General features: G+C 38.9%; 2 protein-coding genes and 2 long non-coding RNA genes across 9 annotated transcripts in view; 1 reads left to right on the top strand and 3 right to left on the bottom strand.

Moving 5' to 3' along the window:
- epg5 (ectopic P-granules autophagy protein 5 homolog (C. elegans)) overlaps positions 1-7,860 on the bottom strand; it is a 42,712-nt gene extending 34,852 nt beyond the window's left edge. For both annotated transcript variants that reach the window (XM_077520632.1, XM_077520633.1), the window contains exons 1-10: positions 7,270-7,860; positions 6,442-7,059; positions 2,392-2,652; positions 2,097-2,295; positions 1,702-1,838; positions 1,368-1,475; positions 1,216-1,289; positions 494-602; positions 304-418; positions 62-212 (exon numbers count right to left, since the gene is read on the bottom strand). In XM_077520632.1, coding sequence (XP_077376758.1) covers positions 62-212; positions 304-418; positions 494-602; positions 1,216-1,289; positions 1,368-1,475; positions 1,702-1,838; positions 2,097-2,295; positions 2,392-2,652; positions 6,442-7,059; positions 7,270-7,317 — 1,820 coding nt within the window. In that variant the 5' untranslated portion in view covers positions 7,318-7,860. The remainder of the gene's footprint in view (positions 1-61; positions 213-303; positions 419-493; positions 603-1,215; positions 1,290-1,367; positions 1,476-1,701; positions 1,839-2,096; positions 2,296-2,391; positions 2,653-6,441; positions 7,060-7,269) is intronic.
- A 2,470-nt stretch (positions 7,861-10,330) lies between these two features.
- The window catches only part of lix1 (limb and CNS expressed 1), a 37,944-nt gene continuing 31,401 nt past the window's right edge, over positions 10,331-16,873 (bottom strand). For all 5 annotated transcript variants that reach the window (XM_077522474.1, XM_077522479.1, XM_077522476.1 and 2 more), the window contains exons 3-6: positions 12,859-12,999; positions 12,678-12,773; positions 12,493-12,570; positions 10,331-10,809 (exon numbers count right to left, since the gene is read on the bottom strand). In XM_077522474.1, coding sequence (XP_077378600.1) covers positions 10,471-10,809; positions 12,493-12,570; positions 12,678-12,773; positions 12,859-12,999 — 654 coding nt within the window. In that variant the 3' untranslated portion in view covers positions 10,331-10,470. The remainder of the gene's footprint in view (positions 10,810-12,492; positions 12,571-12,677; positions 12,774-12,858; positions 13,000-16,873) is intronic.
- On the top strand, positions 14,488-15,755 carry LOC144019747 (uncharacterized). The gene is made up of 2 exons (XR_013283762.1): positions 14,488-14,734; positions 15,458-15,755. It is a non-coding gene; the product is annotated as an uncharacterized LOC144019747 (long non-coding RNA).
- LOC144019746 (uncharacterized) overlaps positions 16,303-16,873 on the bottom strand; it is a 1,080-nt gene continuing 509 nt past the window's right edge. Inside the window, exon 2 of the long non-coding RNA XR_013283761.1 lies at positions 16,303-16,690. This is a non-coding gene — a long non-coding RNA (uncharacterized LOC144019746). The remainder of the gene's footprint in view (positions 16,691-16,873) is intronic.

The following is a 16,873-nucleotide window of genomic DNA, read 5'->3' as shown; positions in this document are numbered from 1 at the left end:
TTTTCTGCCAATATGCGGCAAAACGAGTGTATCAACTGCATGAACCACTTGCCGCACTGACCGTATGATGTGTCCGATTCGTTTGACTAGCTGCCTGTATCGGGCCCTGTTATAGGTTTGTAAGCCAAGGGCGAGAATTTCAATGAGCGAGGAAGCAAAAGCAAAGACACGCATCATCTTCTGACTGGAGTACCCTTGAGGCTCATAGACACCTACAAACAAAAGTTCACTCATAAATGGAATCACATTTCAAATGCTCCCTTACTTTGATCTTAAGAAGACAGGAAAGGCGCAAACATTTACCCTGCTTGCTCATTCCCAGCATGTGTGAATAGAGCTGCTGGAAAGGAAACTGGGACATCAAGGAGATGAGGTCGTCTTCACACAGCAACAACCAACTGCTTTCTGGATCCTCATCCTAAAAAATGAGGACAGCGCATTTGATATTCAGTCAAATGATTTGAAAAGATGTAGATGGCTAGCTATTAAGTACCTCCTCTCCTCCTTCATCCACAAGAGTCCAGTTGCCTGATTCAGGTCCAGATGAAGCCGAATTAAGGCTCTCGCATGGTTTCATATGACCCAAAAACTCTGCACGGTGTCTACAGTCGGAAGAGAAATCCAATTGGGTAAGTCATATGCAGTGGCTTGATTTTTATGGGATCATTTAGTAAGTCAACACATTGCCAAGACAACATTGGTGTAATACAACAACTGCATCATAGCAGATGTGGTCTGCTCCTCTCATAAAAACAAGGTAACTAAGCTTAGACAAATGTGTTTTGATTGGGGAAAATTACTTCATTAACATGAATATCACGTTTGTGGAACACGAGTTAAACATCAACATTTGGTTTTATCCATCTCGGGGCATCAATTTTGCCACTTGATGTCAACTGAAAATGACATCAGAGTTGCCGAAGAGCTCAGGTAACAACCAATCACGACTCACTCCTTTTCTAAAGCAGAGTCGTGATTGGTCCTTACCTGAGCACTGAGCAATTGTGATGTCATTTTCAGTCAACAGCAAGTAACAAAATGGCTGCCCCCTAAGATGGATAACTCATATTCCACAAACACAATATTAATCAGAAAGTCGTGTTTACAATAGTGGGGCTGCATAGAATATATCATTGTATAGAGGATTTTGGGGTAGATTTCCCCTTTAAACATATATTTTAATGTGCAGATTTGCAAATGTATTTCTGTACTTACCGAGCAGGCGACATTAAAATAGCCAAAGCTTGCATGAAGTCCTGCACTCCACATGTACTCCCCGATACTTCAATCTGAGCAGATCATAATAACTAATATATTTGATACTTTATACGTATGACAACAGATAGAAGATTGTTTTCTTAGCCAACCTGAAGGAAAGGCGCAGCCCACTTGCCCACCTCAGCAGGACAGCACAGCAGATGACACAGCACGAACAGGTGCTCTCCTGACCCTCCAACATGCAGCAGTACTGAAACCTGAAGAGTCACAAACATGACAAAATGCATCCACTGAGCAGTCGAGAGAGAGAGAGAGAGAGAGAGAGAGAGAGAGAGAGAGAGAGAGAGAGAGAGAGAGAGAGAGAGAGAGAGAGAGAGAGAGAGAGAGAGAGAGAGAGAGAGAGAGAGAGAGAGAGAGAGAGAGAGAGAGAGAGAGAGAGAGAGAGAGAGAGAGAGAGAGAATGCGTTTACTGTACAGTATTACCAGTATTTCCAACCAGTAATGGATGTCCGCCTGGAACTGTGTGTCATCAAGGACTCTTCTTGTGAAACTAAAGAGGACACTGATGGCATTTTTCAAGGGTTGAATGGAACAGGGTCGTCTTTGGCTAGCTGAACAGTCTGATGAGAAAAATACACAAACAAGAAATTAACTCAGATCATGTGTACAGCCGCTATTTGCACGCGCCCTCACTCCGACAACAACTACTGTCGTTTGCCTGCATGCGTGTTCTGCTTCAATATGCCGAGCACAACAAAAAGGTGATGCAGAATATAAATTGAATTTCAGCTTGTGGGATCATAATCAGAATCACAAATATACATGAATAAACTATGCGGCGGCAACACTTTGGGTTACAGCATAAGTGTATATATCACCTTTTAATAGGCAGTACAAGTAAGATTCCACCTGGAGGCGCGACAGCGAAGCAGTATATGCATGCAAGGCCACCTTCTGATGGAGCAGATCCCTGCGAATCTCGAAAAGTTTGCTCAGCTCAGCCAGCACACTCTGACTGAACTCTGCCTGCTGGAAACGATGGTATCCACACACTTTGGATTGGTCTGCACACACACCCTATAAGGGAGAAATATTAATATATCAGCATTTAAAAAAAAAAAAAACTGGATTAACTGCATATTTGTATATGTTGTGGTTTAGGAAACACTGAACCTGGAGCGTTAACTGTTCATCTCTGAAGCTCCATAGACGATTTTGAGTGCTTTTACAGTCAGACGACTGCGTGTGCAATTGTGTGTGAGACTGGGTCAGCTGTCTGCGACAGCGCCAGTAGTTTTGCAGAAGTTCGGCTAATTCGTGGCTGTCCTGTCGAGCGAGCGCACAGAACTGGGTTGTGCATACTTCAACGCCTTCTAGCCAAGCTCGTAAGCCTCCGCAAGGCTCCCAAACACTAAGCTGCTCCAATGAGAATGGCTGCAAAAGAGAGAGAAAAAAAAAAAAAGAAAGACACTGGGATGAAGTTATTAATATTTTATAATAATGATCAGCCATCCACATTTCTACTGCTTATACCTCCAGTTAACCCAGTGCTTCTCAATTATTTCTGTCATGCCCCCCCAGTAAGAAGAAAACATCTCGACCCCCCAATATAATAGTAGCGACTATAAATAGTATCATTTGTCAATAAAATTGTTATAAGCACACCTTTGCATAACACTGTATTAACGTATAAGAGGATAAAAAAAAGAAAAGAAATATGGACCAACTTACAACAAAGAATAGTTTTATTAACTGTAACAGAAAAGATTTAAAGTGCATCTGAAATTCAAAAATACAATTAAATCCTTAATTAAACTATAAACATTTTTTGACTGACCATGTCAAACCATATGATACGGAAAAATAAAATTACATAAAATCAATAAATAATAATGCATTCAAACTGATCACCAACATTAAGTCAGTAGCACAATATATATATATATATATATATATATATATATATATAAACTTAAAATATAAAATAATTTGTACTGATTTTTTTTTTTTGCTGTGTGCAAGGCGCGCATGCTCAGTGCAAACAAAACCCCTACACCACTGAGCGAATGCTCCCTGCACACACTCTGCTAATAATGAGAGCGCCACTGCCCCCTAATGTAGTGGAGGTGCAATTGCACTTTATTCTAGGACAGTAAAAAATAAATACGTAAATTAAAAAAATAATAATAATAAAGCATGTTCCCCGAGGTCAAACGTGCCCCCCTTGATGGAGCCTCGCGCCCCCCTGGGGGGGCCCGCCCCACTATTTGAGAAGCACTGAGTTAACCTAACATGCAACTTTTGAGAGGAACCCATAATAGCGTGAAAACTGCAGGAAAAACAAAACAAAAATGAAGATTAGGGGTGTTCCATATCTACGGAAGCGTATTGGATTCACTTAAAAAAATAAATAAATAAATAAATAAATAAAAAATAAACTCCTGTTTTTCTGACTAATTTTTTGGGGGAGCTTTGTTTTTTTGTTTTTTGAGTAATTTTTTGTTGTTGTTTTTTGTTTAATATTTTTTTTCTGTTATTAAAAAACATATATAAAAAAACAGGGAAAAATTATTGAGAAAGACAGGATGAAAAATTAATCAGAAAAACAGGAGAAAAAATATTTAAATATTTATTTAATTTTTTTTATTTTTATAAAATTCAGGAAAACAGAAACAAAAAATACTCAAAAAAAAAAAAAAAAAAGCTCCCCAAAAACATTTTTTTTTTTTTTACCAAGTGAATGCAATAAGCTTCCATACATATCATACCTTCTACTAGGGGTGTTAAAAAAAAATCGATTCGGCGATATATCGCGATACTACATCGCGCGATTCTCGAATCGATTCAATAATCGGCAGAATCGTTTTTTTTTTTTTTTTTTTTTTTTTTAGGATTCACACCTTGAGCATGGAAGAATGTTATATGAACGGCACATTAAGCCTTAATATTTTTATTTTAATGCTGTTCAAATGTGAAGATAAATATATTCATACAAATCTTACAGTGTACATGTACAAATTTACTGATAGTATTTTCTAAATTTGAATGGAAAAAAATCGCAACAATCGACTTATAAATTCGTATCGGGATTAATCGGTATCGAATCGTGACCATTCGTATCGGGATTAATCGGTATCGAATCGAATCGTGACCTGTGAATCGTGATACGAATCGAATCGTCAGGTACTAGGCAATTCACACCCCTACCTTCTACAATATTACCGGTGTATTTTTGGGGTGATAAGAATTTGAAACATCGCGAAAAAGACGTGGTGACGTAATCCATAACGTCACACGTCATTTTGTCCATTTTACACACATTGTACACGCGTCGTTTGCTGTTGCATAAAAACAATGCCGGAGCGTGTGGCTGTGAACAAAAGTACTTGATCAGACGCACTTCTTATGGGGGGAAATAAAAAAGCAGACGGTGGTTGGATAATACTGAAGCGGTCGCATATTTTTTGGCCAAGATAAACAACCCGCGGTGGTTATTTTGCCGTAACTGGTAAGTCGCCGCTAAGTTTTTTTTAATCTTTTTATTTTTTTTATTTTTTAAATTACTCATTTCACACTTTCAAATACAAAACAAAAGTCGCCGCCGAGTTGACGTGACTTTGTGATACTTACCGAACGCTAAGCTAATGTGCTCTCGACGAGAAGGCGTGCACGTTACGTTACTGTCACGCAGCGCCCTATAAGTGCACATTTGTGTTATTCATACTCGCTAGTAGGGGTGTTAAAAAAAATCGATTCGGCGATATATCGCGATACTACATCGCGCGATTCTCGAATCGATTCAATAATCGGCAAAATCGATTTTTTTATTTATTTATTTATTTATTTATTTATATTTTTTTTTAGGATTCACACCTTAAGCATGGAAGAATGTTATATGAACGGAACATTAAGCCTTAATATTTTATTTCAATGCTGTTCAAACATGAAACAAATTACAACCTCTATAAGACTGAAATTTCAGATAAATAAATAATACATTTTCATATAAATCTTACACTCTACAAGCTTACTGATTAGTATTTTCTAAATTTGAATGAAAAAAAATCGCAACAATCGACTTATAAATTCGTATCGGGATTAATCGGTATCGAATCGAATCGTGACCTGTGAATCGTGATACGAATCGAATCGTCAGGTACTAGGCAATTCACACCCCTACTCGCTAGTAATGTCTACAAGCAATCATGGCATGTTCTCGCTCCTCTGATTGACCAATCAGAGACATTCACAGCAAAATAATGCTCGCAGCAATCCCCCTCTTTATCCTCTTTTAAAACACATCTGCATTCTTTGGCTTTTGCCGTACCATGAGACTTAAGATGGTTTTTGGTGTTTTGTGGTGTGTATGAATTTGATGTTTATTCTATTTATTTATCTATTTATTTATTTATCTATTTATTTATTTATTTATTCACTCGCCTACTTCTTATTTATTTACTGATGTAAAATTGATTTAGTTGTTAAAAAAAACTTGTATACTCACTTCAAAATGTTTGCTTTGTTCTTGTTTTTGTTACCGTATTCTTTACTGCACAACCGATTTCTGTTTCATGTACAGCACTTAGTATACAGCAATGCCTCTTTTTAAAGCGCTTTATAAATAAAGTTGAGTTGAACATACAGTATTCATCGGTCAGTCAAGTTAGATATTTTTGCACCATTCATGTAATACACATAAAAAATTCTTGACAGACAACAAATGTCATCGAAAACAACTCCACGTGATGCAATATACTCTCGTAGTTTTCCCAATGCAAATTGAGATTGTTAAATTACTCCCGAAAATAGTTAAACAATAGGAATATTACTGTTACAAAGACAGAATCTGTGATACACCTCTTCAAGTGTTCTCAATAGATTATTGTTGTGTATCTATTCTAATGAAGGCAAACCAGCTTTATCAGCGCAATGTGCTTCACATAATTATAAAAAAGTGTTTATAAACAAAAGAGTTAAATACATTTAAAAGCAAGGTAAAGAAATAAACAAGTAAGCTGTCAATAAGTGCATTCACATCAAATAATTAGCAAATATCGGTTGTTGGTTCTTTATACTTGGGTAAATAACATGATCTAGAAAAAGTCCCCTTCTGTAGTTTCTTTTGGCAAAATACAAAACATTCATCGAGGTAAAATGAAAGCAGAACTATACCCTCCAAATATAGACATATTAAGCAATTTGTTACGTAGTGTACGACAATACCTGGACTTCTGTTGTGGTTCTTGGTAATTCAGGGTAGAGTTTGTTCTTGGAAAGTTCAGCTACAGACTCGATAGCCTGCAAACTCGGTGGAGAAGATTCCTGCTCGGCAAGGGCTAAAACAGCAGGTCCTTTCCCACAATTCTTCACAGCTTCTCTGTGAAGCTCTAGCAAGGATCCCTCCTCCAGCGTTGGGACAGATGGGTATAGTGAAGGTGCACTGGGGACATGTTTGACTTCAAAATGTGTCGAAAGGCATGACGCTTGCGACGTGCCCTGCAGCTCAGACACCAACACGCTTGTGCCCTCTGTTTCTTTCTGCTGTGTCTGTTGTACTGTAGCTTGGGGTGACTGAGACAAATCTAAAGGGGGTTGTAAAGTCTCCGTTAACACGGATGTCAACACAGTTTTTGACGAGGAGCTTTCATGCAATTCTGCTGGTTGATCCAAGGCCTGGGTTTTAGTCTCAGGGGTAAGAGTGGGCTCATGCTTTTCCTCCTGTGGTTCTTGGTGAGGGAGGCATAGGGGGATGCTGGTGAATTCAGAGGCGGAAGCATCATCACAAACGGCTGAAGGGGCAGCATCTCTCTTGTCTTGTGTCGTTTTATGCTTCCTGACCAGCTGAGAATAGATATTAGAAAATAATCTACTCAGAAAATAAATGATGGACCTGATCAAGCAATCAAAAGCACGAAAAAATAATAAAATGCTCTATAAAGCACCATTCGTTTGTAACTTGTATACTGTCATAATATGACCTATTTTAGATAGGCGCACCCCATTATAAGCCTCCTAATAAAATGCAAAAGAGAACAAGTACAGAGTAGTCACCTTTCCACCGACTTTTGCCTTGGTCTTCTTAGGTCGCACAGCCTCCATTTTTAGGTCGTGTCTCACATCACAACACCCCCGGGAAACACTTTTCGGTCAGAGACTTCTTCGCAATATTATGCACACAGAATCGACACCAAGCCCATGGCAAGGCAGCAAACGACGTTTTCGTTGATAAGCAGCCAGTGGTAGGCTGTGTTGACAAGATAAATACTGTACCGACAGGACTTGTAAACACAATGGCCACAATTAAGAAGGCAATTACAAGCGTGTCTACTTCACGGAGTAGACATACAGGACGAGATTAAAGAGGTTCCACATTAAAATAATAATATTTAATAATAATACGACGAAGTCCAGGCTACGCTATGATGCTAACGGGAATAGGCTTGTTTGTTCATCGCGCAAGCTACCTCGCTATTAATTTAGCTAGCGCGTCTAGAACGTCCTTGTTTTCCTTCGCATGTCATAAAAATATCAAAAACATTTAATGTAAGCGGATGACATGTTATATAGTAGTATCGTTTGCGGCTCAGTTGTCATTTGTTTTGTTTGTCCAGGAACTGTGCTGTCACAATCTTGAGTCACGTGGCAACTCCACCTTACTACGGAAGTCGAGAAAGGCCAAACCATATATAAACAACATCCACATTATATATCGGAACCAGTTCAAAACCTGAATCGCATTTATTTCTACAGTATAAACGCATACTTTCCACCTTGACAATACATACATATTTCGTTTATAAATTTTAGATATCTACTTGAAAAATGTGCTGCAAGATTGTAATTTTGTGAGGTGGTGAAATTTTGAATTTGTTAGCTGTAATAATCAAAATTTATTAAACAAAACAAAACAAAAAAAACAATGTGGTAAGTTGGTAACGCCCTCCTATGCACTTTAGCCTACTAGTTAAAGCATGACACAGTTGCTCATGCTCTTCACTCGCTTCATTCCCCCAGTCACTCCATTCACTGACTGCCATATGGTACTCTGACTCCTTGTTTCTAAAATGTTCCTGTGAACCTCTGTTCCTTTTGCTCTTCTATCTCCAAAATCATCACATATGACAAAGCAAATAATGAACAGCTTTATTTATCTAAATATTTTTATTTATTTTTTTCCCCTAAGAGCTCAGATTTGTTCATTCGGTAGTCTTACCGATTCAACGTCTTATCATCATTGCTCTTTTTTTTTTTTTTTTTTTTGTGTGTGTGTGCGTGCGTTTGCGTGCGTGCGTGCGTGCGCGTGCAAATACGTATAAATTTATACTCATTAATTCACCTAAAGCCTTATAAATATCCCATTACCCTTCGCCTTAACCAGGTACTTCAGAATCTTGCCAGAGTCGTGAAGTTTAAATGGTCAGGAGACCAGAGAAAAGGTCAGAAAAAAATAAAGAGAAAAGAAAGATAAATCAAAGCGAAATCCAGCACCGACCAAACACTTCCTGCCTTCCCCATGATTACAAAATCAAAGTCTTACGCCAACCCCGGAAGCCTCTAAATTCCAGCAAATTTAGCGAGATCTCAAGAGACCAGAGGAAAAATTAAGAGAGGAAGGAGGGAAGGATCGATAAGGCAGAGTGAGATCCATAGAAGCCAGTACATCCAATCCATCAAAGTGAAATCCAGCACCAACAAAACCCCTCCTGCGTGGTTACAAAACCAGAGTCTTATGCCAACCCCAGAAGCCTCAAACTTCCAATAAATTGAGACCTCAAGTGACCAGAGGAAAAACTAAAGAGAGGAAGGAGGGAAGGATAGATAAAGCCAAGTGAGATCCACAGACACCAGCACCCACTGATTCAAGGGGCTGTGGGAGGGAGAGGCTACTTCTGTTGAGTTTCAGTAGATGCTGGTGCGACGGATCTGGCATGCATAAGGACCACCACCAAAGAAAGAAGCCGTCAACCGCGGTCCAGCAAAGCGAGCACCGCCCCCCCCCCCCCGAAATCCCCAGGCCGCGGCAGCACCAAGGCCACCCCCAAGCCACCCGAGCGGGTACCGGTCGGCGAGCCGACCCAGACGCCCGGAACACCCCCCGCCCCAGCCCCGGCCCACACCCCCGAGCCCAAGGCCGCAGAACGAGGCCCAGCGGGCCCCCACAGCGCCCCACCGGTCCCCAGCCCCCACCCCCCACGACCCCCCCGCACCCCACCCAAACCCGCCACCCACCACGACCCAGGCCCCACCACCCCCGGCCCCCAAACACACCCCGACCCCCAACACCCAACCCCCCACCCACCCATACCTCCACCCCCCCAAACAAGCCCCCCCCCCCGACGATGAAATTTGAAATTGAATATTTTATTTATCTAAATATCTAAAGAATATTAATATTTACATTAAGGGGTTAATTTTGCTAAAACTGTACCCATTTTCTGTATGATGGGCATTACAGTGGTTGTACTTGGTGAAAGGTGTATTTTTTCAAAAGAGGTTTACTCAAAATTACATTCAAGAGTATCAGGCAGTGCTTTAACAGATAATATGACATACATATTTGATGCATTGCGTTTTTATTTATCAAAAATTCCAATTGAAATATCAAACACAAATATCTACAGTCATTATGTTGTAAACAGTGACTGAAGCAATTTATTTACATTTTCCCTTTTCAATGCATATACACGCGGCTCGCTGTAAATGTTGTATACTAATCTCATTGAATGCACAAATTTGACTTAGCTATATGACCTGGTCTGTAAAAATGACAATTCAAGATCATAGTTAACTGGCCTGCCATCCAACATGTTTCACAGTTGCTTTTACGAGTCATATAAAACATGCAGCCTACAACATTTGTTGATATACAAAAGACAAGAAAGGCAGAACATGACAGTGTATACGCGTAAAGTTGCATAATTTTCATCTACAGCTAAAATGACACTACAAAGAATACTGATTTTAAGTCCTATTCATTGTGAGCCCTTTTGTATGTATCAAATGCTTACCTTAAATAAAATACAGTAAGGCGTAAGCACTCAATTAAATCATGTTTAGTGCTAGATAGTGGTATGGTAATAGAAGCATACAAGTACATGTACATGTTGAGAATCTGTTAAATTGTTTACATTTGATGTATCTTTCGATATATTCTGATTTAGTGAATGCACGTGACTACAAAGTGAGCAGGCTGAGTAACAATCGGAGGAAACATTCCTGCCACAATTTTCACAAGCTGATTGATTCGTGTGTTCATGCAGGGGCTTGTGACGGACTGCGGGATGGCGTTATCGGCACTTCACTATCATGGGAGTACATTATTTGCAAGGGAATTTGTTCCTCCTTGTCATCATGTGTCTGGCTGTGGGGAATGTATGCTTGACTGAGAGCCAAGGTAAGGATGCCTGTCTTCTCCTTGTAGAAACGCAGCTCGACGCCTCGACGCCGGGCCAGCAGCAGCTCCCTTTGCGCCGCCTGCAGCTCCTCCCCCAGTAGGCCCGGTGACCTTTGCTCCCGCCCGAGCCAGTCCAGAGCCATGCTGCTGTGCATATACTCGTCAAGACCACGCTGGGTGTAATAGGTAATCACACTCTGAACGAGACAAGAGGTTTGCAGTAAAGATGTGACTTTACATACTAGTGTTTATTTTGTCAACAAAAACTAAACAAAAAATAATTTTGTCAACATTTTTCACGAGACTAGACTAGATTAAACTAAAACCCTCATTAATAAACAATAACTGGGACGAAATCAGGATGCATTTTTGTCAACTCATGAAGACGAGAGAAAAATGTGAAGTATATTTTCATAATGAATAAAAAACTGGACATTTTAGTTCATGAACAAAAACGAGATGAAACTTATTTTGATTTTACAAAATCTTGTCTCTGTGACACACGGTGACACTGTCAGGCTATGACAAAATCGAGGACTCAGGTGCAGAGAGTTAGGCCACCAAGGCAGATGTTTATTAAACAAAACCCCCTCACTCTGAGGGGAAAACAAAAACAAGGGCTATGAAAAGGCAAACTAAGGGCGCTCCAAAAGGGAGGCTATCTAAACTACAACAAAAGAACCAAAGGCACTCCTAAACTAAAGACTAAGCTGTGGCTATGAAAAGTACAAACAAAAGTTTCTCACACGAGACAAAGAATAGCAAGGCTGTGGCTCAAGGCTGTGGATGGGCTTGCATGATCAAGACGAAAAACTTTGACACAAGACAGGAAGACAGGGGAGACGCAGACTATTTAACACATGAGGGTAATGGGAAACAGGTGGACACAATCAGGAATCAGGGTTGACAGACACTGACACCACATGAGGAAGGGCAAGTGACCTGAAACGAGAGGAGAGTCAGTATCTTCAAAATAAAACAGGAAATGACAAGATCTATATATATATACATATATATACATATATATATATATATATATATATATATATACATATATATATATATATATATATATATATATATATATATATATATATATACATATATATACACACACACACACACACATATATATATATATATATATATATATATATATATATATATATATATATATATATATATATGTGTGTGTATATATATATATATATATGTATATTATGTGTGTATATATATATATATATATATATATATATATATATATATATATATATATATATATATAATTGTCCTGACTAAAACTAGACTAAATCGTTGACAGTTTGCGTTGACTAAAACTAGATGAATAAAATTATGTTTTCTTGGACTAAAATAAAGACTAAAATACTATATTTATAGTTGACTAAAAATGGACTAATTAAAAACAGGATGAACTTGACTAATTATGATAAAAACTAAGAGGTGTGATTGAAACTGGACTAATTTAATTTAGCTCATAGCATGGAGACATACAGCCACTTGTTGATAGACTCTAATTGTGTGTCGTCTTTTTTTTTTCTTTTAATCAAAAAGAGGAAAGAAAATTATGTGAAATAGTTTTAGATCCGAAATGTTCAACAATCTGCTGACAAAAAAATATATAGTCTACAGGGGTCCTGACTAAAACGTTGACATTTTTTGTTGATTAAAACTAGACCAATAAAATTGGTTTTCTTGGACTAAAATAAAGAATAAATGGTATGTTTATAGTTGACTAAAAACGGACTAAATAAAAACGGGATGCGGTTGACTATGTTAAAAAGTAACAAGCGTAATTGAGACCGGACTAAAACTGAGACTAAATTTAAAAATGGCTGAAAAAAATTAACACTAGTACACACCTGACGAGAGAATTGCCTTTCTCTCAGAGCTTTTAGTGTTCCATTCCAGTGCAGTAACTGAAAAACTGTCATCATCTCCTGTGCAACACAAGTACCGTAATACAAAACATGCAGGTCTGTTACATTTTATATAATTTATTTATAACTACAAAACAAAAAACGTCATATCTCGAGTGATGTTTTACCTGGAACTCCAGCATGGTCCTTCCCGTGTAAGAGTGGAGAAGCAGACTGTATGTTCCTATATGTGTGCTTGAATCATTAGCATCTTCTATAGAAACCTTGCCAGATACAATACAGAAGGTTAATATAAAGCTTGAGGATAGAATCAACTATGTTTTCTCCATTGGGCGTGTTACAGCTCACATCACTGTCTATGGTGGCCTGCTGCAGACTCTGAGCAATGAACTGAGGGCAGATGCGTCGACAGGGCAGCTCATTGACAAGAGAGTTCATCAGGGCCACTCGGGCAGCATCTCTACGGGCCTCTGCCTGAGTTTGGCACAGCTGGGGGTGAGAGGGTGAGTGTGGGAAGAAAAATGCTCGTTCTCAAATCCAACATGCTCTTTCGGATATGTTTCCGTTTTATACTTCACTGCATATAATCACGGGATCAGAGCTCAAATCACAAAGGAGAGGCAGTCCAGGACAGCTAATCACGTGGTGCTGGAGCACATGGTGCTCTGGTCTGAGTCACAATGCACTTCTGAGAGGCACCACGGGATTAAAGTCATGTAAAACTACATTCATTTTAAGACACCTTGAAAGTGGCTTGAAATGAATTGCCCACAATGGAAGCATCAAATGTCTTGCTTCATGTGACTCGGTTGTTGCATAACTTCATTTATTCGGTCATCTTGTATGGCGCCAAAAGAATTACCGGTATGGCAAGTTTGCACTTTTCAGAAGTCAAGTTTGTGCAATACATATCCAGTAAAATGTGGTATTTGACTAAGAACATTATCATGTGCTAAAAGTAATATTTCCCGTAGATAAGAAAACTTGCCTAACATTGCTTGATTGAAACTAATGTTGATTTATAGGGATGGGCGAGTTACCGATACCAGCCTTTTTTCAAGTACTCGAGTACTCGTGATGCAGATGAGTACAAGCGACCGATAGCAGAGTCCTCCTTGCCTGTAACTGGCGTTTTTCACCAAAACTTCACCGGTTTGGAAATACTTCAAAATTGTGAATCTTAAACTAAAAGAGCATTTTTGTGTTTTATTTTGAGCGTTAAGACTATTGAAGAGTGACTGTGCTGTTTTTTTTTTGGGGGGGGGTCAAAATTAAAGGAAATATATTTGTTTAAAAATATCTTTTAGTGATTTTTTTGTCACGCCGCCATAGGCAGGCCAGTGTGTCCACTTTTATTTTGTCAAGTCACTTCCTGTTTATTTTGAAGTCACTAACCTCAGGTCACTTGCTCTTCCTCCTGCTCTGCTCATTACTGGTCCGCGCCCATGATTGCTTCCACCTTCCACCAATTACCTAGCCATTAAATAGCCGTCATCCACCACCTGCAGTTTGCCGAAGTGTCACAACCCTTGCATGGAAGCGTCCTCACAGTTCTTGAGTCACAGTCCTTGCCTTGCCTTGCCTTGCCTTGCCTTGCCTTGCCCCTCTTTTTCCTCCCTAGCGGAGTATGGCGTTAGATTTGTGCCACAATTCCGTGCGTAACAAAATGTGTTTCGTACGTACAAAATGTGTTTCGTACGTACCAAAAATGTGTTTCGTACGTACAAAATGTGTTTCGTACGTACAAAATGTGTTTCGTGCGTACAAAACAGTCCTCGCGCACGCTTGCTACGTCTCTCCTCAACACGTACGAAACTTTGATTTACGCTTGCGATGCAAGGGTCAAGGCGTAATATTTGTGCCACAATTCTTAACCAATCAGGAGTCGGACAGGAGAGAAAATCCTGATTGGCTGTTTAATATCCAATCAGGCAGAACTTTGACAACGTGTCGTCACGCCGCGTTGCATCATGGGCGCTTCTTCGATTTTTTTTTGTTTTGTTTTGTTTACTAGCACTCGGTGCTTTCCTGTTTGTATTTTATCTGCCTTTCTGCTGACTTTTATTTACTTAACAAAAGTTTTGTTATATTACGGGGTGAAGCAGCTCCCAACTGCTTTCCAGCTTAGCGGAAGACAAGTTTTAGCCCTCATGGGACCGTTGCATGACCGTTGGGGGGGACGCTAACTTCCGAATCGAAGAGTACTTTCAACATTTTCATAACGGTAAGTAGCATCTTTTAACTTGGCCACTATCACACACAGGCTTCCAAGACAATCAAAATTGTATGTAATAGTTACATACACGACATTGGCAATGGATGTGCATAGTTATGATGAAGAAAAAAAAATCGCCACCCCCTTTCTTTATTTTCTTATGCATTTTTAGTGCCTAGTGCCACCAAATGTATATCGTGTAACTAACAGACAGAAAAAAACATGGAATGTCCAAAAGCACTGTTAACACAATGCCATAGTTACTGATTTGTAAGTACGATAGTGATATTGATTAGAAAATCATGGAAAATTACGAGATATCAGCTCTTGAATTCAATTCACGAGTTAATTTTGTTGTCATTACCTGTATACTTGTGCACATAAATGCCATCTCAAACAAATCACTAAAGCAGCCTTTTACCACCTAAAAGACTTCGACCGAAGGGTTGCATGCTCCATACCAGAAGAACCTGACTCATGCTTTTATTTCCAGTAGACTTGATTATTGCAAAGGTCTTCTGACTGTTCTCCCTCAAAAGAGCATCATATTATAGCTGCAGAGGTTATGAAGTGGTTACCCTTAGTTGTACTAGACATTTAACATGAACAAGAAACTGTAGAAACATGGATGGTTACATTGTTTTCCCATAACTACATGAAGATGGATGGATATGATTGTTTCACGTTTTACAATTAATAACCTTGAGCTTTTGTTTGTTTCCAATTTACCAGGTAAACCAATCCAGATTGCGCATCGTTTCTATATCCGGGTGGTCACAGTCATCAATACGATGTCTAAGGATAGAGAGTACAGCTGAGATGGATGGGACGGCGATGGATGGCTCCACAATAGCAGTCTACCATGCCTACTGTGTGTAAAACTTGAAATAAAAACTGCAAAGATGCACTGTAACTGAGGACGATTCATTTGATTTAAAAACAAAATGTACAGTTTGCTGTTTGTTGATCGATAATGCATCATTAAGTGTCAATTACAAATACAATGTGTAATATATTTTCATCTGTGGAACCTCTTGGGTCTTGCATTCTCAATACATCATCGTGAGTACAGTACTCTGAGGTCTTCTTGGTCAATGATGGGGAAATGTGCAGTGTGTGCACTTCCGCACTTTAATCTTGAAACCATAAATGTGTCATGTACTGCATTGGCACTGTACCTGCAATAGTATTTTGGTTATTGTTTACAGGTTGTTCCGAATACAGTGTGTGTGACACGTTTTATTTTTCTAATGGTCAATGATACTGTTTGCAAGACACATTTAAATAAGTTCAGTAAAAGTGTCGACAACTTACAGGAGAAAAAATATTTTAAAAATGTTTGATTTGGTATGCTGCAAAACAGGCCATTACAACTATTCGAACTTCAAATTATGATAGTCCAATGTTAATGTTGTCATTCTTCAGGAGCTCTTGATTTCTCTGCTGTCAAGCTCAAGCTTCACGTTCTGACTCTTCCTACAGACATTTTAATGACTAAGTCAAATTGGTCTCATCAGCTGGCTCAAAAACGTCAGGAATTAGGGCTGCACAAAATTGGAAAATCATGCAATACGCGATTTTGCTGAATATAGCAATAGATATTGCAATATTTAATATGGATCTAAAGAAATGACTGATAATGATTTTATTATCTAATGAACAAATTATATTTCTCATGCAGTAAAATGTATTCAGAGTTATTTAATTGTAATGACTTCAATAATGTTCAACTAGTGGATGGTGGTGCACATTTTAGCAAGTGGCTGACTGGTCAAATTCAGATAAAAGCAAAAAATTCCATATGAAACTTATTGCATGTCTGTTATATGCATATTGCATGGGCCAATAGCGCGATATCAATATTTTTTCCACTCCACTTCTTCATCTTCTGCTTCTCGTGGTGTTTTTGACACTTCTGTTGTGGTGTCATCAGGTGCATTCTGGGTCCTTTGTCATCTTTGTTGCCTGGTAATAAAAACAAAACCCAAGGTTAGCGCTCAGATTTTTAATTGTCTATCTGTTGTTATGGAAAAATGACAAGATCAACCATGTTTCTCACATTAGTAAAACAATTATTTTGGGCAAACATGTTTATTTCAACAGCTGCTCGTCATGGTGTATGGTTGTCTTGTAACCAAAATGAATTCA

This window comes from Festucalex cinctus, chromosome 5 (genome assembly GCF_051991245.1).
Source record: "Festucalex cinctus isolate MCC-2025b chromosome 5, RoL_Fcin_1.0, whole genome shotgun sequence".
In the NCBI taxonomy this organism is placed as follows: domain Eukaryota; kingdom Metazoa; phylum Chordata; class Actinopteri; order Syngnathiformes; family Syngnathidae; genus Festucalex; species Festucalex cinctus.
This window is presented reverse-complemented; position numbering and strand designations above follow the sequence as displayed.